The sequence below is a fragment of the Platalea leucorodia genome (genome assembly GCF_965183815.1).
Source record: "Platalea leucorodia genome assembly, chromosome: Z".
NCBI lineage: Eukaryota > Metazoa > Chordata > Aves > Pelecaniformes > Threskiornithidae > Platalea > Platalea leucorodia.
Genome location: NC_138858.1, coordinates 81,512,969 through 81,538,280, shown reverse-complemented (window position 1 = coordinate 81,538,280; position 25,312 = coordinate 81,512,969). Strand labels below are relative to the sequence as shown.

At 37.6% G+C, this 25,312-nt stretch overlaps 1 protein-coding gene across 2 annotated transcripts in view; it reads right to left on the bottom strand.

Moving 5' to 3' along the window:
- Positions 1-25,312, bottom strand: part of VCAN (versican) — a 112,611-nt gene that overhangs the window by 29,183 nt on the left and 58,116 nt on the right. For both annotated transcript variants that reach the window (XM_082337140.1, XM_082337141.1), the window contains exon 8: positions 850-6,378. In XM_082337140.1, coding sequence (XP_082193266.1) covers positions 850-6,378 — 5,529 coding nt within the window. The remainder of the gene's footprint in view (positions 1-849; positions 6,379-25,312) is intronic.

Sequence of the window (25,312 nt, the reverse complement as noted above, 5' to 3'; positions counted from 1 at the left end):
CACACTGGATATTTTCCCAGTAAGGATTTTCAAATTGACAGCTACCTGCATTATTTGAGGAAAAATAATAGAAAACTCTATAAAATTAAGCCAATTCAGTTCTTTCCTCAGCTATATCTAGATAAAATATGAATTGAAGCAATGCTACTCATACTGACCCTACCTGCATCATCTGTGCATTTGGTGAAATGGTGTCTAATAACCATTATGTAAACAAAATACTGTGCCAAATGATACCGAACAAAAAGATCCATAATTTATAAGAGACAGACACTGTATCAACCAGGTAAAGCTACAGACAGGCTGAAAATGTGAAGTCTCAGTTTCCTCTTGTCTGGAAAGTTATCTTGTAGGTTAAGAGAAGTTAATTTTTATAGAAAATTCCAATCCTGAAATGCGCACTAGATCTGCTCTCTAAGTCAACTGCAAGATGTTATAAAACTACCCTACATATAAACCAATTGTATAAGTACTATCATCATGGCAACACAGAAAAGCTATCAAACAAAATTATCTGTTGGAAATTGGAAAATTAAATAATTACAGCTCAATTCTCTATCATAATCAATGTTACCTTCCTGTCTTTTAGAACTGGCTGGTCACCTCAAGTCTGATCCAGAGCTCCACGATGCAAACACTCAGGAAAAGTCACTGAGCTTGATTTTTGGTACCCCCATCCTCCTTCACTTTGTAGGGGTTACAATCATGCCGATTTCAAAACTTGAGGCTTACAAGTTCTGTTGTTATTTCACACAATGCTCTGATTGTCACACCTCTTACCAGAGTTAAGACACACATTTAGAAGTATCACAACAAACATATATGACAGTCATCATATTTGGAAGTTACCTGGAATTTGCACTGCTGTGCCTTCAACTGAACCCACACTGGTGCCAATCAGGAAATCTGATCCATTAGTGACTTCCGGAAGGGAAAATGATGAAGTTACAAGTTCAATAGTATTTGGCTCCTCAGAGCTTATCGTTGACTGTTCATTTTGATACGGACTGTTTCCAGGGGCAGTGCTGATTGTTGCAATGTTAGAAGAAATTGTTGTGATCTCCTCTTGACCAAACAAAGCTGATTGTGTTTCCGTGCTTCTATCCAAAGGTTGCGAAGATGAAGCTTGCATTGTAACTGCTTCCTGGTCAGGCTTAAATATTTCACTTTCACTACTTTTGGGTGAATCTGAAACAGGTGTGGAAAAAAGCCATGGGATCTCGCTTTCATTACTCCTGTCATCTTCTTGATGAGGGTTGTTCACTCTCCCTGAGGATGCTTCAACTTTTATTGTACTAACTTTCGGAACATCTGTGCTCACTCTTTCTCCAAAATTCAGAAAAGCAGTAGGCAAGACATATATTGATGGAGAATCTCCAGAAACAGTAGCTTCTTCCTCAACAGCCAAATCAGTTACAGAGGTTTCTGTCTCCTCTGTCCTGTCTGTTACAAGTCTATTAAAGTGAGGAGTACTTTCAGTAGCTGTGCTTTCTGAAACAGTCTTGGGAGAAAACTCCAGCAGAGAAGACTCTGTTCTGTCAAGGTCTGTAGTGGGTGGTTTATATGTTGCCGCAATATCAGAACTAACCTCTTTGAAGGTTCCTTCTGATGAATGATTGGACTGATCTGAATCCTTTGATGATGATGTACTTGGAATGATTACCTCAGGATACTCAGATACTCCATTAACTAACTGAACAGTTACTGAGGATTTAGGAGGTTGAGGTACAGAATAAAAGCTCGTTGAATCTATTTCTTCATACTCTGCTGATGCTGATTTTGTGTTTGTGTATACTGTAGGATGTTTTTCCTCATTCTTGCTAGATGATATAGTTGTCAGTTGCGATGTATGCTGTGTGGTGTCAATACTTACATCAAGCATGTCAGTTGTCAAAGCTTTTTCTGTTTCAGTAGTTAAACCTGGTGTAAGAGAAGGAACCACGGGCTGCTTATCATCCAGTTCTTCTTGGCCCATTCCAGAAAAGCCAGAGACAGAGATTGTTTCACTTTGATCTGCTATTACTTGGTTGTTTGCTGAAGTATTCAGCTTGTAGGTGTCTTCTGTTGTGCTTGTGACAACATGTTTAGACTCATGAGGCACATGAGGGCTTGCCAGTGATGGTACTGTAGGAAGGAAAATGCTCAGTTCAGAGAGTTCGGTAGTGATGAGAGTTTCTGTTGTAAACGTCATGGCATTCCCTGAACCCAAATCCTTGTTGTCTGATTTTGGTCTGTGCCCAGCTGTTACTGATTCACTGCTTGGCTGACTGGAAGTAGTCAAAGAAAGACTATCACCAGATCCAAGTGTCTTCTCTTTGGTTATGGAAAGTGTAGGTGTTGAATCATATTTCTCCCCTTCAGCTGTCATGCTATCATCACCACCATATGTTGATTGTATAAGAGGGTTTGGCATTGTCTGCACACTTATTATATCTTCAGGCATTGATTTTGAGTGATCCATGTCTATAATAATTGTTTCTTCTGATGGGATTTGAAGTCGCTCTTCAATTAGTGTAATATCACCATAAACAGAAACATTCAATATAACACTTCTTTTATCATCATCAATCATGGGAATAATTTTCTCGTATATCCCAGTATCACTTGTTAGTTCTTCTGATGTAGCTGTCTTTGGTTGAACAGCAGATGGGTTTGCCATGATCTCTTTTTCTTCTGTAAAAAGGGATGCTAGCCCTGTGATCACAGTCTGTGATCCATTTATTGGTGCCTCTGTTGTCATAACTTCAGAATAAACTTCCCCAGGAACACTAGATGAAGTGTTTAGTTCTACTTTTGACACGGGGGGTATTGACAAATGAGTAAACATATCAGGAGATGATGAATCCAAAACACCAACCCAGCCAGATCCTTCTCCAGAGCTTTCAGGTAATACACTGCCTGGCATTTTCGTTGATGATGTTACAAGAGATTCTTCCATTTCAAGATCAGGAGTCCCACTCAGTATTACAGAAACAGGAGTTATGCCATCTTTAATTAGCAAATGTGAAGTTTCCTCTTGAGAAACAGCTTTAGAAGTAGCTGTCATCCTAGCTGTTTCATTTTTTCCTCTGCTATAGTTAGTTTCCTTATTGTGAGGTTCTTCAATCACAACAAAATAATGCGTCATCTCTTTAATCTCCTTAGAGCTGAAGCTCTTGGAACTCTCTTCTGCTAAAGCTGGGGAACTGGTGATCACTGAACTGGGGAACTGGTCTTCTGTTTCTGACAGCAGCTCAGTTACAGCACTTGTAACTTCTTCATTAACTTCAGCATTTGATTCAGTGCTTCCTCTTTCAAAGTCTTGTGTCTTGTCAGTTGAAAGTTTGGGTCCCATATTTGCAGGATGAGAAGTTTGAGGACTTGAAGTACTCATGATTTCTTTGACAGCCAATGGCACTACAGAAGGAATAATAGCAAGGTCATCTCCCGATCCTTGTCCTGAAAACAATGGATCACCGACGAGCTCATTATTTGTTAGCTTTTCATCTTTAGGTGTCAGGAGTGATCTGGGAATATCTTTTGTAGGGAAAATATTTTGTACCAACTCCTCCTCTTGCTCTATATATGTAACTGGAGAGCTTATGTATTTCCCTTCAATCTTTACAGGCTCAGTTACTCTGTCATCATTAAATGGCAAAAGTATTTTTTTAATAGATTCAGTTGCTAATTCCTTTTCTTCGGAAAATACGGAATACGGACTGATAGTTGGAATATTCAAAAATCCCAGATGTTCATGGTTAGCCTGTGTAGTTTTAAAGAATGGGTCTGTTGTTGTTTCTTCAGAAGATTCTATAGCTTTTGGTGAAATTTCCCTTGGCCTGTCTTCCCCAGAATGTATATCTTCCACCAAAGGAATCTTTGTAGTAAAATCTCTCACTGTCAGTTCATCAACTGTTTTCTCTTCCATTCTTATGTCTGTTACAGTTCCCATTGTGGTTACTTCACGTTCAGTACTTGTGACTAGCTCATCATGTTCAGTAATGAAGGCATAATCCATAGGTGGTGTGCTGACAACTTTTTTGTCATACTTTTCTTGTGTTTCTGGTCTCCCAGTGGGTGAAACTGTTGGTTTTGTAAATGATTCAATGAATGTGTCTGCTTCTCCAGATCCCTGATCAATGAATGAGAAATGACTTCCAAGTATTTCTTCAGTAGGTCCATTAGACATTAGTTTTGTGGTGCTGCTGTCACCTTTGAATTCTTCTCCAGAGCCATGCTCAATCAGGAGAATCTTGCCTAATGAGACAGTTGAAGAACTAACTTTTGCATTTTTGCTTTCTGTAGATTCAGCTGCTGCTTTTATACTGCCAGTACCATGTGTCATCATGATGTTGCGAGGGCTGTTACTAACCACTGATTCTGGAGATGATGTGACCTCACCTGTTTCTAAATCTTCAGTTTTAACTCCTGGTGCAACATGAGATGTTATCTCTTTTCTAGAATCAGGACTAGATTTTACTTCAGAAGGAGTTGTGTAAGTTGGTTCTGTTTCTTGTTTTTTTTCTATTGGGTTTCCTGTACTAAACACATCCTGGGGCAACTGACTTGCTATTCCAGGCTCCTTTGTCAAGCCATCTGACCCAGTACTTGAAACCGATATTGCTGATTCATCTGTTCTTGCATGTTCTTCATATTCTGTTGTTGCATTCCTCAGTGAAGCATCATCTATGCTGTAAATTTTTCCTTCATGTGTTTTTGTTTGTGTTTCAGTGACAGGCCTTAATGGAACTGAAGTCAAAGTAGCAGACTCAATGATAACATCTATGTCTCCAGAACCTGGCTCAATAAACAGGGAATCAGTGCTTACCACTTTTCTTGTGGGACCCCCTGAAAATATGTCTACTGGTTCTTCTGCTGATCCTTCATTTATAAAAAGCTTTTTCTCTCTCATGAGAGGAACAGTGGTGACTTTTTTGATTTCAGAACTTACGGTACCTGTTACTGGTACTGTTTTTCTGAGTGGGGTGGGCTCTTGACTTACAGTTCTGAATTCACTAGCAGTGCTCCCAAGTTCATTCAATTCCAGATTTTCCTCTGCAGCAGTAGCTGTATTTTCCTGACTTGAATAAACAGTGGTCTGTATTTCTTTTTCATCTTCAATGTTCTTTTCACTTACAAGAGAGCTGGCAACTACTTTTTCTGTAATAAACTCAGACACAGAACCGGTGGCAACAGTTACTTCAGAACTTTGATCAAAAGCAGAATAAAGAGTGCTTATTCCTCTGGGCAAAACAGAGGTGGTTCCTGAAATGGTTACAGAAATTTCTGTTGGCAGTAGTGTGCCAGAGCCCAAAGAAATATCTTGCATTGAAAGTGTTTCTGTTACTGATGTTTCTGTTGTCATGGCTGAAGTTATAGTGGTGTCCTCTTCTACACCTCCAGAGCCTTCTAGAACTATAAAAGAAGAAGCACTCATCTCAGGCTTTGCTGTATGACTACTTGTTTCCAGAAGATTTTTAACAGGAAAATTTGCATGAAGTTTAATAGTTGATTTATCATGATCTTCTGGAGCAGGCATTGCCTCTTCTGGAATACGGTCTTGCACACCTAGGCCTAACGTAGCAGTATCAAAAACTGCATCCAGAGAAGCAGTTACAGCAGAACTTTCCACAGTAAATGCATCAGGAGCAGAAGTTATACCTGAATTTTTTTCATCATCTTTCTTTCTTGACATTGTCACAATTTCTGAGAAGACAGAACTGGATAAATCAGATTCAGTGGAGCCATCTCCAGAAGATTCACTAGTAATCAAAAGCAAGTTTTTTGTATCTTTAGTAGAGGTCTCCTCAGTTCCATGCCATGCTACGGTCTCTCTATTTTTTTGCAGAGACTGCTCATATGAAGAAGTAATGGCTATTGATTTATCTGTTGTGGCAAGTTCTGACTCACCACTATAAACAGGTTCTAACATTGCAACATCTGCTGTCGGTTGTGTAACTTCAAATGCCCCTACTACTTCTCCAGCTTTGCTTGGTTGCATAGTACCAGAGGCTTCAGTTTCAGGTATTATAAATGTGTTCGTTTCATTGATTTGAGAAAAGGTTACATTTTTGGAATGTGCAACGCTTTCAATTTGGTCACTTCTTGCTTCCTCAGCTTTTGTGCTCTTAGGTGCACTAGTAACTTGTTGCTTTCCATTGATGAACTGCAACGCTGGAGGAGTTGTAACGTCAGTAGTATTTTCACAGTCTTCCTCTTCTTCAAACTCTATAAAGTTTGGAAAGAAAGGATCCAGTATTATATATTCAGATGAATCCTGCACTGATTCTGAAGTACAGGGTTCAGTCTGAGCTGATTCTGCATCAATGTGGGGCTCATCTATTGCATGAGGAAGCATGTGGCGACTGAACAGATCCAAAAATTCATTCACGGGATGATCTGCAAAAAAAAGAGAGCTTTTCATAATCCCTAAGTGACACCGACAGTTGCGCATTATAGTAGACATATGAAGTACAAGAAATCCATAGGAGAAAAAAAAAAATTCAAAATTAAATATATTAAATTCAGTATGTTCTTCTACTGACACAAAGTTAAATGCTGCCACAATGTTTGACTTTCGAGTTGAAGCCTTTGTGTACATTGAACACATTGATTATGTAATACTGTCGATTGCCATGTGTGTTTAGTCCCAAACCCACACCTGAGCTAACTTATCCTACACTATTCAGCAGAGATAAGAAATGGAGAAGATGAAAATCATTTTTAGACCAAAAGACTCTGGTCCCAACCTGCAGCAACTGCTTCTGTGGATTTGAGACACTATCTAACCTTTACTAAAAATTGAACTTAGGCAAAGCTAAGGAAAGCAAAGTCTAAAATAACATAGGACATACATAATATGCCTCTGCAACTCCATTTATTCTCAGTATAGACTCATTCAAATTACTAGGAATACCATAAAAACTACACCAATTGCTCTATTCTTTACACTTGGACCCTAGGTCAGTAAATAAAGTCTCATTTTACTAAGTTGTTGCTATTTGGCACTATACAGCACTACGAAGCAAATAAGAAAAAATATCCCAGATTAAAAAATCAATCACCATTCAGACAGTAACATGAGTAAAGTCCAGCTGTTTTCTTTTGTTTACCACTCACTTTGAATTACTTATCCACTCCCACAGATCGCAAACCTCTCAAATTTTTTTCTAGGTGGCCAAGTAGATAAAGAGGCGGAAGGAAGGTCTAAGTAGACAAGGTTTTAGCTGCACAAGCCCTCGTGAATTCCATTAAGATTTATGATCCCAAATTCCACAGACACTTTTTAAATGTGCCTTCTCAGCACAAACATTACTTCAAACCTTCTGTTCCAGACAATAGATGCTACCCTCATTAAAAAAAAAAAAAAAAAAAAAAAAAAAAAAAAAAAGAGGATACAACAGACCCAGAAAAAGCCAAATTTCAGGTTTGACTGACTGACTTGAAGCTGGAAAGTTTGTGAGTTTGTGCTGAAATCTTAATCCATGAATGAATCTTTCTTCTGGGTCTATGTTTATAACTACTTTGTCCAAAGCAAAATTACTGTTTGCTGGTATAAACAGGTGTAGCTAATGGAGATTTGTCTACATCTGCCAGTAGAGGATCTGAACCAACATACAGGACTCTCATCTTACAGTACTGTCAGCAATGATTGCTGCCCAAAGAATATTTGCAGGTATTCTGGCATACCCAGTATATGACAGAGTGCAATTTTTAAGTAAATCTTCCTCATTAAAGCTATTTACAAGACGTAAAAAAATTAGAACCTGACAGGTAAAGTATTTCATTAGTTTGAAGTAATTCCCCTACATATGAACATCATTTAACCTCGGCGACTACTGAGCCCTCAGAGATAATTCTATCCTGATTATTCAATCAGGTGATCATTCTGGAAAAGAATGTGTCAAATCACATTAACTGACAGAGCACTGTGAAAGGCTTGTGATTCTTTGGCTCAGGGTGCCTTGTGTGTGCAAATTGACTGCAACAGGCGTTTTGAAAAGGTCATTGGAACTGTATTGAGAATTAATGGTCTAATATCTCACACTGTGTTTACAGCTAAACTCAAAAAGTATTACTGAATCTTCATTTTGCTAAACCTCCAGCTGAAGAGTAAATGTCAACTTCAGGTCTGTTTTACAAAGAACACGTAATAAGGTGCCCTGAATCCGAGGCTTTGATCTAATTGTTAAACAATTTGGGAAAAACTAAGATCCATGCCAGCCTTAGAGAGAATAAATCACCTTCAGCATTGTGCATTTCCACTAAAATATTCAGTTTGTACAGTACTAAGCTCAGTGTTCCCAGTGCAACAAAAAAAAGGTTATTTTTAACCTCATTTCTGCCTGGCTATACTATATTGCCCCAATGAAGCCTTGTGTTCACTTTGTGCTATGACAGTTCTATTAGATGACTACAGAATTGAAACTCCTTCTCTCCCCCTCATATGTGTTTGTTGGTAGTTGTTTTATGCAATGCTTATGAGGTGAGAATTTCTCCCTGTTCCTTCCTCCAGTAGGTTAGAAATATTTACAGAGGCTGCCCGATGCCACAGAAAAATATAGCTTCTGCAGCCCTTTATTTGAGTCTTCCCAGATCTCCCTTTCAAATTTTGTTCAAGCACAAAAGGAAGAATTTAGTTATTTGTCCAAGGTTTGCAATATGACATGGAGAAGCATGTCTAGGAACATCACTTTCAGAATCCACAAATTTTAGCAAATAGCAATGCTAGTCATACTGAGGAATCATATCTTCATAAAAGCAGAAGCTCTAACTGAGTGAGTGCAAAAATACGTGGGAATTCAATAACTGAAAGGGGAATGGCAAGTCAAAGCTGCTAGGGAGCTTTGAGAGTTTCTGATTCTCAGTAAATTCACTATAAAATAACTGCACCAACATACAGAACCAGAGAACTACATATAGAAATGTGTATGGGCAAGAAAGATGGCTTGTACTGTGTGCACAGCTTAGGAAGGAATATGTATAAATAACCTGGCATATAGACTAATGTGACATAAGGATTAACTATGATTTCATACACAGCTTTTAGGATTGTGGGCACAAAGCACGTAGCATGCTTTTGCACAGAATTATACATTAAAAAAAAATTATAAAACCTGGATGGGACTGGATAGGCTGTAATTTGTAGGAGGGTACCATGACTAACAAGTTCTGACCAGTGTATTATTTTTGTAGCAGTGCACACCTGGGAGTCCCTCAAATTACTAGCTCACACTAAATCATTTATGGTAGGTAATAAATTTAATGAACAACATCTGTTCCAAATTCACCTAGAAGACATATACAAATTCTTACATACAGAAAGATCTCTATCAGACCTTACTTTTACTTTGTTAGCTTTTTCAAGATCTCACATGCCACAAAGATCCACATAAAAGAACCTTAGCTAAAGGTATGATATTCCAATAACAAACTTTCAGGAGGCTCTTTCATTAAATACTAAGCGTTTTTGTGTTGGGCTTTTTTCCAAGAAGAAAATAACCAGCTTTTAAGAAAATAGTAAAGGATCCAATTGAATTATTTTTTTAATTAGAATTTCTTCTCCTTTCTAGAGCTTTGACTACTCAGCGTTAGCAATCAAGCTGCCAATACTCAGAGTTAACAGCTATGGAAAATTCTCTTAAACCCCAGAGATGTCCAATAATCTACGTAACAATATAGCCTATATAACATATAACCTTGTCCTCTAAGAATAAGCAAGACATTAGGATGAAAACCTAAGTGCTACCATAAAATATGAATACAGGAGGGAAAAGTCTTATCTGTTGAACTGGTTTATTAGATCCGTAGGGCAGACACACGAGCACTTGCAATAGTTTTAAACTGGCTAGATGCAGATGACATATGTTGCCCCTATTTATAATCATGTCCATTCCAGCTGCAGGTAAAGACATACGTACCTGAGACTATTAATAAGAGGCGAAATGAAGACTTTAAAGGAAAGGAGTTTGGCTCCTCAATATGTTTATCAATAGTTCACATATTTTCATGTAAAACAAGCCAAAAGGAGCACTTGTTCAAAGACATGCTTTGTTACTATGAATTCAAGAAAAAGAAAGTAAAAACAAGCAGGTAAAAAGTAGTAAAACCAAGGGTTGTCAGTTCAGACTGCCAATCCAAACAAGTCCCAAATGAGATTTCTCAGTAAAGCCTGTTATTGGGGAAAGTGATGAGGTATGCACTGAAATAGAGATTGAATAGATAGGTGGATAAGTGTATATGCAGCCTAGAGTGTTTCTTAATCCATTTAATATGTCTAGATGTTTTAAATTACCTGTATGGAATAGGCATCTATCTCAATAACAGTCAGCTATGTGTAAGAAATGGAAATCTCTCTGGCTACAGGGTGTTTTTAGCCACAAGAGGACTTGACTGTTACTACATATAACCACAGAGCGAGCGACTGAGGTGACATAAATTTCCATTACAACCCTTGTAATGACAATTGGTTCTAAACCCACATCAGTTTTTCACTGGATCAAATATAAAAGTTGCCTCCATGTTACTGATGGACAAGGTAACTTCTGCACATCCAAAAATGTGTAAAGTGTAGTAACATTTTTTCTTGAGAAGACTTTTAATATTCTTCAAAGAATCCTAAAGGGCTTTTCCAAGATCATTTTTGAGGGGGCAGGCAGTAAAAAGTATTTTGTCTCTCAAAAACCTTCAGATAAGCAGCTGAAGAAAAATTAATAGAGAACAAAATAGAAAACAGTTTCTGTCGTTTTCCAATTTTTCAAAAAAGAAAATATTTCATTCAGAAGACTTATGGATTTAGCATGGGTTTGTGAAGTCTCATTCAAAATGAGACTGTTAACATCTAATCTGGCATCCTGCAGATAACAGAATTTCACCTATAGATTCCTACAATTTGTCCATTTATTGCTTCAGAGCAACATGCTGAGTTGTTTGTTGACTACCAAAAACCCATAACCACAAGACAGGTTAGCATGAAAAAAGAAAATAGTTTGCATTAGTCAAATTTCTTCCTGCACTTGATAACCAGAAAATTTTGGTTTTGGCTTTGACAGAATTATATCAGGGTGAATTTAGACCATAGTATGACTAAAATGTCATTAAAATATTGTATATATGTGTTTTTGTATCAAATTTCTGCAAATGTAACATTTGGTGACTGTGAAAAAGGTAATGCAGTAGCTTACAATGAAAAGAAAAAATAAGTTTGGCTCAGAGAGAAAAGCAGTAAACAATTTAACTTAAGATAAAAATTGATAAAATCTCTTCTTTTTTTCCCCTGTGCACACTTGTTAACTACTCTGTTTTCCATGTTAAGTCACCTTGTTTCTTTCCCACAGATACGTACTCTACATTTATTTTTATATGCCTCCTCTTCTTTACTACAGTTGGTCTGCACAGTACCACAGTCATCACCTCCTGCAGAAGACTTCCATCACACACATGATGATAAAATTGCGCTCCCTGGCAACAGCCTTAAATGTCACCTCCAAATGATTGGACACTCTGAGATCAAGGTCAGAGGTGTCTAGGACTAGGACCAGGGGACAAGCGAAATACCTAATATCTAGCAGTTAGCACAATAGTTCAGCTCATCATGGAAAAACAGACCATCAGCTTAGGTAAACTGTTAAATGACAATTAAAGTCAGATGTCTCAAGCTTCACAACAGCTATTGATCAGATCCTTACTTGTTCAAAAAATATTATTCTAAGAAAGTCATTGCAGGAACAGATTGTAAAAATCTGCTAAGGAAAGCACATTGATAGCAATGAGGACCAAAGGCAGACACATGAGTTGTCATCTTCCTCATTTTTGTACATTCATAGAATTTGCTGCAGATTGAAGCTGCTATGAAAAGCAGATCCAAACAGACAATCCACAGAATAATTCAGTAAACATGCACACTGTGTTTGATTAAGACTCTCTGAATAACCTAAACAAATGGCTTTAATGTGTTATCTCAAAATCCCCACACATTTGTGGGACACTCCTGATGGGTTTGCAAAGGTGACCTACCAAGAGCAAGCCTACAGTCAGCAGACTTAAATTCAGCCAACAGGTGTCTCCACTTCATCTGGCAAATATTTAGGAATCTTCAAAGTAGAAGAGGTTCAAAATGGTTTATTTAAACCCTCTGAAAGTCCAGTGAAGCCTTGTATCTGGGCTTGGGAGAGGATCTAGCATGAGGAAGGACTTAAACAGCTTTATGTCATGTATTGATTCCCCTGAACCTCAGCTCTGCCAGGGACCAGATTTGCAGTTTGGGTGGATTCAAGCAGTTTTATGACTACGGCTTGCTGAAACTCTTCCAGAGAAACAAAACTCAACCAATTCCACAGGAATGTGTCAGTCTCATTGAATATATTTTGTTTTAAAAGCATACTGAAGAAGTAAAGAAGCGATCTGACAAGTTGGCCCCCATACAAAAAAAAAACTACTTATTTTTTTTTGTTTCAAAACCTTTGTATTTAAGGGGGTTTTTTCCCTTAAAATATTACATTTAAATTGGAACAGAAAGCTTCAATTTTGCAGAAATAAAACATTCTGATAACATCTTTTGGGCCATTTTGTTTCATAGAAAAGGGATTTTTTTATTGTTCTTTTCATCTCATTTCAAAAGAAATAAGATTTTGAAATACAGAAGTTTCCTGCTGAAGGAAAATTCCAAGTGTCAGCCTTCAGTACATACAATTCCTCTAACTTGTGCCATCTTGTAATATCATTAACCTACCTAAGCACGGTCAAAGTGCAACAGTGCTTCAGGCATACCCCATCTTCCTCGTCAGGAAAAGGTGGGAATACTGCCAAGGAGCTGGTCTAAGGTGTTAAAGAAACATGGCTACTATTATACACACCTAAGTAACAGACAACAAAGAAAGGTCTAGAAATAATTAAATTTTTTATTATTTTAATCCTTCTACCTCACATTAACATGACTAGTATGTACGATGAGGTCCAGTAAAATCCAGTTCTTGATTACTATTCAGTTTAAGTGAACAAAAGGTTTTATTTAGTTCACTTAAAAATGCTCCCCAGCTAGACATATATTTCTAAAAGTTTTGTTAACTTTGGCTCCCTTTAGAAATGCTTAAAGATGTAAGGCATGTTTCAATAGTTTTGGGTTTTTTTTTTACTTTCTAAATTTTATCAAAATTTATATTTTGTTCTCTCTCTGATAGTCAAAAGAGAAGTTTGCATTTTTTAAATCTCATCAGCAGTAAAAAAAAAAAAAAGACAAACATATATAAATTGACCTTGCATAAAAATCTCAACTACTCAAGTAAATTTCTGGAAGAAAATATTTGAAAAGAATGATTTTTGCACAGCTGGCTGGGTAGGAGTTGAAAGTAATTCAAGGTGGGTGGTCAGTCTTGCCTACTCAAATTCACTTATCCAGTCTGCTTTACCATATTTGGGTGTCTCTGTTTCCATGCAAGATACAGCCCTGTTGAAAACCTGAGTATCAATTGCTGGCATGTTCCTAAACTGCAGCCTTTTTACAGCTATACCATTCCCCCAAGCTCCATCTTGACAGAGCTGTTGGCTATGACCAGAAACACCTGTGGAACGTGGATGTCGCTTATGTGGACATCTGTTTTGCACAGGGCTCTAGCCTACATGGCTGTGCTTAAACACTCCTGCCAAATTTTTAAGTAATAGACACGATGATGCAAAAACCATGTCAGAAATAAAGGAACCATTTTATTATAAAAGCATATCATGAAGCCTTCTGGCAATCTCTGGCATTTCCTTCAGCCTCATTGCTTCCTGTGTTGCCCCCCTGACGCAGCGGTAAACTTGTTAAGAAAAAACAGATTGAGTAAAATATCAAGTTGTTAAAAATGGCAGCCCTGCAGTGTCAAGTCTGAGCCCCAGCAAGTGCAGGATACAGTTCCCTGGATAATGACTGAATATTTGTCATACAATATTCTAAGGACAACTATTCCCACTTCCTTTCTACTTTAATATTTCATTAACAAAACAACGCTCCAGCCAGCAGTGTCTCCTCCTGAGCGGTCCCTGACACGAGCATCCTTCCAATGACAACATTTTACTTACTGCCTACGGAGAAGAAAATTCTAAAACTCTGCAGGGCTAAACAACCCCAAAGCAAACAACTGGCAAGTAATAAATCATTTTCTCCAGCTGCAATCCTAAACAAAGGAAAAAGCCTGTGCAGTCACATGGTATCTACATTAGCTGGTCTGTCGGGATATATATATATATATAAAAGTCCAACTCCACAGGACAAATCACCAGGTCAGGTGGTAAACAGAAGAGCTGGCTGGGAAGGAAAGCAACTGCTCAGCAAAACAACTTCAGCCTTGATCTCATATGTGGTATTCCATGACTGAGGTGGAAACAGTGAGATATCAACGGGTCTTGCCCTTTCCTAGCCCACTTCACCACCATCCCTTGGTTACACTTACACTGTGTAACACTGGGGCAACCTCAACTGCTTCTGTCATTGCACATATGGAACAAGAAGGAACCAGTTCTGGCCTTACTAACATGGGAAGAAAGTGTCCTCTTCCAGAAGAACCAACAAAAATTTGGGGCAAATTCAAAATACTACAGTTAGTTACAATGTTGAAGCAGATGTCCACCATTTGACTGCTCCTGTGGCTGCTCAGATGTGAAATGTCCTGTAATGGATATTCCTTCCCCTGTCCCTTTCTCCAGCAATGTCAACAATATTTGGCTTTAGGAGCAAACTTACAGTATACTCCTTAATGTGGCAGTTCTGGAAAAAATATGGTTGATATCATATCAGTGTAGGAGGAATAAAGGTTGGTTTACATAGTAGGCATGCTAAATTTTACTTTCTCAGTCAAATTAATTTGTCTCAAAGGAGGAATTTTATGTAGCAAAAATAAAACCAGAAAATATGCTGATGCTCAAGTTCTAAGACAGACAGCAGCGTTTATATATGTAGCTGTATATTTGGGGGGGGGAGGGCGAGATAAGACAGACAGATAAGGAAGGCAGGCAGGCAGGCAGGAAGGAAGGCAGGCAGGCAGGCAGGAAGGAAGGCAGGCAGACAGGCAGGAAGGAAGGCAGGAAGGAAGGAAGGAACGAAAAGAAAGAGAAAAAGCAAACATACATTTTCAGAAGGATCGTCCCTATGCAAAATGGCTTCATTCTGAATAACTCTGTTTAAAGAACTAAAGCTATGATGATGATTACCCCACCTGATCTACCCCACAACTCTCTTTTTACAGATATCTGGAGAAGTTTATGTATCTATACTGCCACTTAAACATGATGCTTTTCTGACATTTTATCTCCTACAATTTTTCAAGCATCTTTCAAGTACCTTATGAGCACACTTTTAATTTAATGTCTGCACAAGCCTACTGGTCGTGCAGCCAGCACTCAAAATCACAGTTGATTAGATACACTGTTTGGCTGCAGTCCCTGCTCCTGTTGGGGAGATATTTAGAGCTATTAATCATGTGGCTACATACACTCATTCTGTCATGGCAAATCTTTTTTTAAGTTTCAGTTTTCTTTATTGAAATATGACCAAAGCTTTGCTGGAATAGTCCATTGCGGGGCAAATCACCATTGTCCTAGACCCATCTGCTTGTGCAAAATGACTTGAGTTAGTACAGCAGTAGCAGTAGTAACTCAAGTTACTACAGTATCTTCATAATATCTTAAATGCAAATATTTGTTTTAGAATATATGATTAGAGTGATTATGCACATAAATATTGACATACATAGAACATGGATTTTTGCACATAGATCTGAGTCTTGTGCTTTGGAAATATTTGGAAGACACAGAGTGGATTCTGTAATTGCAATTTTAATGGAGTATTCTTAGCATCATCCCTCGATTTGTGGAAAAAAAAAAAAGTGAAAAAAATTGAAATTTAGCTATAGGGGTTAATAAACATGATTGCTTTGGGTATTAAAGATCCAGAGCAGCCTAGGGATAAACCAGATTCTCAGTTAAACCAACATAAGATTGTAAAAACCCCACTGCTGCAGATGGAATGACACAAGTGTGCCTCTCTCTTTCAGACACAATTTTAGGAAAAGGACTGCAGTACCATGTACTTGAAAGCCTTTCAAAAATCAAGTACTAAACAGTATTTTCATACATGATTTCTACTTGGATCAACTTTTGGGGTACCATCGATCCTCACACTTTCCTGAACTCTGCAGATACATGTGAACAGCAGATGAAATAGAAAGAAGAGCAGAGGAGAAAAGGATCTCAGAGGTCCTTTCCAATCTTAACGATTCTATGATTCTATGAAGCCTGATGCAGCAAATAGTCCAGAATAAGCTTATAACTGGAGAAGACTTATCTGAGAGCAAGCTACCTGTAAATATTTAACCATTTAATTGCTTGGAGCTGGGAAAAGACCATATCATGCATACAGAGCATGAGCTTCTTTTTAACTATATAATTACATGCATATATAAAAATGAGAAATAGTTTCATTTTTCTTTTCAAAGCAGAACTTTTTCCATCTAGTTTGTTTTTTTTTTTTCTTGGCAAAACTAGATCATTTGTTTTGGAAAAATAATTTGTTTTTAGAAACACTTGGTTTTTGAAAAAGACATTTTTGTTGGACCATACTTGGGAACAAAAGTTTTCAACCAACTATAGCTAAAAATAGATGTCTAGCTGTGGCAATCTTGGTGCAGCACTAAAAAAAACGGCAGAAGGGGACAGACTTTTGAGTCTAAACCTATCAACACAAACCCCATCCTATTCTGACGTGGTTATATGGCTACTGACTCAGAATTAGTTCACATCTGACAGGCTCTGAATGTGGGCAGAATGAACTCAAAAAAAGCATATGGCCCAAGAAGCCAAATAATTCAATTAAGGTACGAACAAATAAATACTTGAGTAACATTTTGGAGATGTAGAAATACTTCAGTTTCACTGATTTTCATAGTGTTCCTCCTTCACATAGGGTAGAGTATACAACCAGCTTATGCCCTCTTAGGTCATATGGTAATCCTGGTAACTCAATACCATCCTAAACTGCTGTCCATTGCATGCAGTGCAATGCTCAGCAGTGGTTCGCACTTGGCAATGCTGGACTCCTATATCCAGCACCCACCCACAAACAGCAAAACCAAACGTCAGTGTCTTTGTTACCTGTTGCAAATTAGTAATTTCCAAACTGTGAACAATTTGACATTAGTGCCCTTCTCTCTGATGGCATGAAATCAACGAAATTTAGTTGTTGGTCAGATGATTAGTCCCAGAAATTTTGTGCGAACTTACACTAACTTTGGTTTCTTCAAGCATGAAAAGGATTACCTGCACTAAGACAAAAGACACCATGAACACTGAAAAGCTGTTTCCAGGTTCACTCACCACTACAACCCCATTATCACTATCTGGTTTGACCAGAGGATATATCCCGTGGTCTTTATCCTTGCCTGTCAGTTGGACCAAGTGTACATAGTATTTCCAAACGACTCAAGAATTTTGCTGGTAATATTTAACTAAACTTGTCACTGGAAACTCACTACAAGCCTGAGTAGTAAATGCATGAGTAACCCAGGAATCATTTCACTCCCCACTTCCAAGAAAGGAAAAAAATACTTTAGACAAAATCCCACAATAAAATCATATAAAAAATCCCAATGCTACTCTGTGTAAATATAGGCATATTCTTTGCTGTTATTTTGGCAAAAAAATTACATCAAATACGTGGAAATTCTTTTCCTAATGCCAAAAACCTCCCACTGAAACTATGGAACTCTCATTTGATGAGGTACTACATGAAAAATCCAAGATTATTGTTAAAAAAGTTAAAAATTAGTGTTCTTTATGCACTCTTTAAGCTAATGTTGGGTAATAAAAAAATAATGAAGTGCAGAAGAGGCAATAACAAAGCAGGCACGGATTGCTGAAAGATAAGATTGCTCCTGGTCAGGAACAAAATTCCAACTGCATTTCACCTCCTCAAGGATTTCAGCTCTAATCATTAATGAAGAGAAATTTCTATACAATTTTTTATACTGAGTTCTCCTCATTTAAGCAAATATAGTAATACGGGACTGGTAAGACAAGTCCTAATACAATTCACTGAGCATTTTTTAAAAACATATGAATTACTCCATAGAAAAAGATAGATAATTTCAGTCCCATGTTCCCAAAGGCAACACAAAATATGCAGCAGGCGCTCTGAACACATCCTGACTTGTGCCAGGAAATAATTCACAAGTACCTTGAAAGACACCAGCAGGTATTATGTATATTATTGATCAAATTTGTCATCTAAACACTTTCAAAAAGAGGGAGATAGAAAAAGACTAGCTGGATTAGCAAGGATTAATTCAATCATTAAATCTAAAATGTGCAAAGAATAACTGAAAAAAAGACCGCTGAAAACTACACACTCAAAAACAAAGAATAGCAAACAAATATTTGTAAAATGCTATTATCAGACTAATTATCAAGTGACCCATCTTAACAGAATGAGTCTCTATTAAGATCCTTAGCCTTTAAGCCACTTATAAAAATATCTTTATTTACATTTCTAGGATCACATTCTGTATTCACTCAGAGTTTCACTGTATCCAATGAATCATTTCATGTAAAGTAAAATGGTATAGATAATATTTTCTGAAAGAGGCAAAAAAGATTATATCCGTATGATAAGTGCTAAGATTTGTTACAATCTGGACACATTCAGAAAACTTCGGTACAGAAACCTACTTTCCTCAAAAAAAAAAAAATATCTTTCTGAGTTTCCATGTAAAAGACAGCTCATCTTTTCTGCAATAGGATTTCTTAAGACTTTCTCCATGTGTAAACAAAACTTCTAAAAGGATTCCTCTCCTTCACAACAGAAGTATGAAAAACTGCATTGTACCTATGAATAAAATTCCTTCATTTCTCTCATGAATAAACAGAGCTATAAGAAAGCTAGAAATGTGTAATCCCTATGTCTAGATCTGAGACGTTTCCTTGGAAACAATGCAAAAACAGCAGGGAATGTGTAGGCATCCTCTGACAAGTATTTAATGTGAGGGCACTGTTCCTTGTATCTATGGAAGTCTATAAAGGAATGTGAAAAAAGAAATTATTGTTCTATAATAAGTCTTCAGGAAGAGCCAGCAACAGTGGTCTAAACACTAGTTATTAATTCACAGTCTTAGCTTCTTGTGAAACTTTCTAAGTATCAAGTTTCAGCTCTGTTGGATATGGGTTTGCTTTTTTTCTTTTCCTTAGTTTTGGAAAAACGAGTAGTGTACAAAAAGCTTGAATTTATTAAAATTACTTGTTTATTAGGGCTTTCTTTCATACAGGGCATCATTGCTGTTGCATTTTAAATATGATTTATATGTGATGTTGTCCAACATATTTTAAAAAGCCCTTCACAGCACCAGTACAACATGAGTATTCTAATATAGAAAAATTCCAACTGGTTTAATTAAGCAACAGGTCTATCAGTTTGGGTTAAATACGTGACACAAATTTGTTCTGAAGAAAAAATCACCTAATTATAGAATGAACCAGAAGCTGTAAATGTTATGAAGACATTCTGGTATCTACTGTCCCCACTTCCCCACAACAATTCTGCTCTCAATCACCTCATTGGCATTACTATGGTGTAATTACACTGGGGAAGATGATATCAGAATCTGGCCGTGTTACTTAGCATTTAACACTTCAGTTACTCTAGACAAAATGAGAACTTGGCTGTCTCTATGCCAGGTTTTATGAATAACACAGAGAGTTCGGTCATCCAGGGCATGCAAATGACTTAAGTAGCTATCGGACATTGACAAACCTGTTTCATTTGGAAATGTGTTTCAAAACCAGTAGGAGGTTTTCTTTCTTAGCTGAACACACAAACCCAGGGCTCAAAACAAAACACTACCAGGAAGGACCGCATTACTAATTCAAACACTGAAATAAGACCATGTCCATTGACTGCAGTGCGGTCAGGGCAGCAGGGAATGTGGTCTCTCTCCAGGGTTGATGAGGAGCAGCAGCTGCCATAGTCTTAATGTCGTCTGGAACATTACAGTTAATAAGGAGACAAGCCCAGCCTCCAAAATAGGAGATTTTGTATTAAATAAGATGGGAAGTTGTTTCAGCCCATGTAAGGCCACTTTTACTATTGTTTCAACATCCCGCCAGAAATGCTTTCAGGTCAATCTAGTTGCACAATACCAATAAACCATGGCCACAGAACACCACGTGCAAATGCATACAAGCAGAAATGTACTTGTAAATTATATGGTACTTGGCTCACCGCAATGTTTAGGTAAATTTGGAACTTTTCTTCTCTTAAATGCATGACAGTGATATCAAGAATTAAGCATTTGTTAAGAAAGCTGAACAGCGTGCACAGGCAAGGAAGTCCTATTCATACACATCCACTCGGGAGTGTTATTGGTCACTGCATAAAGCAGCAGAATGCAGTGAATGCAAAATAGCATCTTTCCTTTACAATAAACTTTGATTTGAAATATGTCCTATGAATAAACAATAGGTTACAGTAGCATATACTTTTCATTTGAGGAATAACAAATGGTGATTTCAGCACATAAAAGACAAAGTCTCCTCACCTTCAGCAGAAGTCTCTCTAACACAATAATTAATACATGTAATTTTTGAAAGGTACACCAAAAATTGCACATAGCACATGTGTGTATTCTACAAAGAACAGTGTCCAGATAGATATTTGCCAGTGGGCATAAATAAAATCACTTAAAAGAGAACAATGTGGATACAGGTGCAGACAGATACAAGCCTACATGCTACATGCTTTTAAGCTGGCTCTACAGCAAGCGAGGTGCTGCCTGGAAATGGTGTTGCGAGGCATGCTGCTTCTGTCCCTCTACACCATCATCTGGTCTGGTCATAGCACCACCCTGACACCCACAGCCTCCAGAACAGAGCCAGCGCCTTTCCTCCCAGCATGCTCCCAGAGCACTTCCACTCTCCCACGCACACATTCCCCTCAGAAGTCAGCAAAATGAAGGCTGAAAGGGGACATGGTTATTCTCTATAACTGAACAGAGAAATAAAAGTATCAAGGGATAAGTGTCAGGAAGAAAAAAGACCTATTCAAGCTAAAGACAATGCTGGCAAGAATAAACATGGGTATAAACTGGCCAAGAAGCAATTCAGGCTAGATATTAGAATCAGACTTAAAGAGAGCCATGATGATCTGGGACAGCCCTCCAGAAGGAGCTGTGAAGACAACAGGATTAAATGAATTTTGAGACAAGGCCTAAGATGGACTTGAAAAGACTCTATTCTGCCTTCTTTGTTAGGGTTTATGACTATGACTCATTATCATTCCACATTTCATTCAAATTTCACATGCCCTCTTACACTGCTAAGACAGAAAAATGCATGTCAGAGAATTACATGTTGAAACACAAAGGTTTGTAACCTCTTTCCATAAAATTCCACATCTACAAAGCACAAGTTCCTGCAATTTTGTTCTGTTCAAAGCTGGAGGGGACAAGAAACCAGACAGAGCTGGTGTGAGTCCCAGGGTCCAATAAGCACTTTGAAACATATTCACTAAGTAAAGACTTTTAAATGTCTCCAAAAAATGCAGGTGTGCAAATTACTCCTGATACAGACAGGAGTTATGTTTCCAGCATCCCCTCAACCACTGTTAAACAACACCCCCACAAGCATTTTTCAGCTCATAAAAGCTTTATGAGCTGAAAAGTTCCTTCAGGTTTGTTTTGGTTTTTTTTTCAGCTGCTAATCCATTACCTTCCAGCAACAGCATCAGCCCTCACCACTACAATACATAGGAGCTATGAGAACATAAAAGGGCACAAGGTGGCAAGTTTTGCATCTCTGCAGTGAAAGACAAACTCCTCTGTCCTATCTGATGCAATGGAAAGCTGCTAATGAGATAACACATTACAGTGCAGGGTTATTTTGCTTTCTCACTTTCACAACACAGTCACGATCCCAAGGGAATAGCCTGCTGTTCCACTCAAGTGAATGAAGTCCCAAGCTCCTTCTATTATGAAACATGTGCCTGGTCCTTTTTGCAGCATGAAAAGGGATGTTTCCCCATGCACAAATATATTTTCCTCATTAATAGGAACACCTGCCCTATATCTGCCCATGTGCCATAGGCTGTCAGAAAAACCGTGCCTTATATCCCTCATTAATTTGTGCACCTGCCTCACACTTGCTTACATAGAAGTATATGGATTGTTTGTACAATACATTTTCTCAACGAAAACTGCTGTATTCTTGTACAAATAACCAGCTTAATCCATTCAGAGCTGTGTTCTTTCTTATCAGCACTAGAGTGCATTTTCCAGAATTTAAGCTAATGAGCTTGACCTTCCAACAGGACCCCAAATTATTTCTGTTTCCATGGGTAAATTTTTTTATCTAAAAGCAACTGAAACTTCCTTTATGAAAGTTTTAATTGATTGCAAGCATGCATTTTAAAAGCTAGCAGTATAACTATTTACCTCTTGGATGGCATAAGAAAGGAAGTCCTCTAGGAGAAACCTTTTCTGGTCTAATAAATTTAAGGGCTTATTGTATTAAAAAAATGAAACTATTTAATATCAACTTTCAGTTATATATTGTACTACTTTATATTAAGGGGGCTGTGTGTGTCTAAGACAGCCTGAGATCCTTGCCACTATATTTAATTGAATCTAACCCAGTCAACATTCAATGTCTTTCAAGTGGAGCTTGAGTCTACAATAATAATGAAGAATAATATCCCCCACATTCCATACATCCGTAACACATTCCATACATCGGCTACACATTCCAGCCAAAGACTTCAAAGCACTTCAGCAAAGTTTGTGCCAGTTTAGCAAGGGTTTGAGACCAAGAAGAAAGGCACAAGAAATCCTTCCCGCTTCTCCCTCTACCAGCACGTGGCCACAGGTGAACTCACCAGACCCAGAACAGCAATGGGCTGCTCTTTCCACACTTCAGTGGGAGGTAGGACACCCACCGATCACAAAGAAACTCCTGTGCTGCAAGGGGTATGCCCTACCTGCTTGCTGGGAGCTGCTAAAATTGTCTGCATCTCTCAAAACTCCATTTCAGAGTTTGGCATGACCCTTCACTTCCACATGCTCATAACTAACAAAGCCTAATAGCACCTCCATGGAGCACTTAAAGATTATTATGCCTACGCTACGCAGATGGTAAATGGAGCTGCAGAGAGTAATATTCAGCTGTGTTAGTATAATAGCAAGTTTTTACTGTAATTAAATGATACAGCTGATAGAAAAAAAACATGGTACCATATTTCTGCTGAGCCCTGCTTCACTATTAAACTGTTGCTTCTGGCAAAGGCTGAATAATAAGGAGGTGAAGAAAGATGAAAAAAAATTAATCTCATAAATCTTTCCAACACTTGTGGATACACAAAAAGGAAAATATTATATTCAGTTATACACAATACCTTTTATACAGCAAACCTCTCATTATTATTCCTATTTGAAACAGCTATTATTTGAAGGGCTTTGGTAAGCAAGTTGTCATTTCTTAGGAGGCACTTTTGGACTCTTGACTTGAAAATCATGAAGACCTTTGCTTATAATGCTCACTGATTATTCTATTTAAGAATGCTAAGCTATATTACCTTGAAAACTTGCCAAAGCAAAGGAGGAAAAGCCTTTGTTTTATCAGAGAGATGTAATGATGAAAACTGCATTTCTTGTTCCCATTTAGCTGAGAACAAAAAGCCAAAGGTACAGTTTATGTACGACTGTATGACTGTGGATCAATTTTCAAACAAAGAGTGATAGAATAAGAAGTTGAACTATGTCCTAGTGAAAGGCATACGTTAGTAATATTTGCCAAATTCATTCCTCTTCAGCACCTCCTATGTACATTTTCTTCAGCACAAAGAAAAGTTTATGGACTGAGGAACAATGAAGCAAAACTGGGCTTGAGAGGATTTTTCAGATGCAGTCTTTCACCTCTGAAAAAAGAAAAAACACTAATCCGAATACCCAGAATAAATCTTCAGCAGCTCTAACTTAACTTGTGGTAAGTAGATATAGAGCGCCTTTTCTCTGTGGAGAAAATTCCTCTAAATGGAGGAATATCCACTGACAGATTCTGAAAACAGAAAAATAAAGAAAACTCCTTTTGGACCTTGCAGTAGATACATGATAAATCCCTTTCTTTTTAAAGAGAATACAGATACTGCCATATAGAGAATTTAATAACATTTCAAGAAAAAGAAATATTTTTCTATGCTGACAGACTAAATCATTCCTAAAGGCAGAATTTTAAGGATTTTAACTCTGCTTCTAAATACTCTCACACATATGCACATCTATACCTGGAAAACACATGCACAGCTTTAGAAAGTTTGTAAAGATGAAGAAGACAAATCCAGAAGAAATTCTGTCCTAAGGACCTGATCACCCAAGTGAAAGCAAGAGTAGCCATGAAGAGCAGCTATGCATTGATCCACTGTCCTTTAGATAATACAGCTTGAACTAATTCCTGACTTAATGAATCACAGTACCCACACCATTCTGGAAAAAAGTGTAAAATAAGACTCTCCTTGATGTATATGCAAATAAATCCTGAATCAGGTACTTTGTTCACTGTCTGAAGAAAACACCAAGTTTCCACACCCTCCCAAACCATCCTACTTCTTTCCGTTCGCCTGGAACATGCAGCTGCCCAGCACAGCCCACTCTCCCATATGCAATAAACTGTAGTGTAACTCAACAATGTAACAGGGAAAACTAGTTCACTATTACACAGTCCAACTATTAATTATTAAGCCCAATTAACCAAATTTTCACAGGTACAAAAGTATTTAATATGTGGCATAAGTCTAGTCTTCAGAAATTACCCTTCTGTTCTGACTTACCGGATATGTCTCATTTAATTGAGACTTCCAAGACACTGGCAACATCTAAAGCTTTAGACAAAAAAATTATAATATACCACAGAAAAAAGTAGTGTTTCAATGTTAAAGTAACAGAACTATTATTTTCCAAAATAGAAGGTTAAGCTACCACTGATATGACTTGTTCAGTTTTACATCTTGTAAATATAAAGTAGGAAAATAAGCATAAAGTGAATAAAAATACAAAATCTACTATATGAAAAGTCCAATAATGATATGGCATATCTCAAGGAAAATACTTCTGCCTTTTGATTTTTCAGTGAAACTCTACCAAGTACAAACCTGACAAAACCAACCAAAAGACTTCCATAAATTTTGAATTCTGTTGGATAAGTTCTTCAAATATATGGATGTTATGGCTAAGAATCAATGAGAAAACAGTTTCTTATATAACCATTCAAAAGCATTGCATATAGTTAAGGTATATAAGACATAAAATGAATTTTCAGTGTGTTCCTT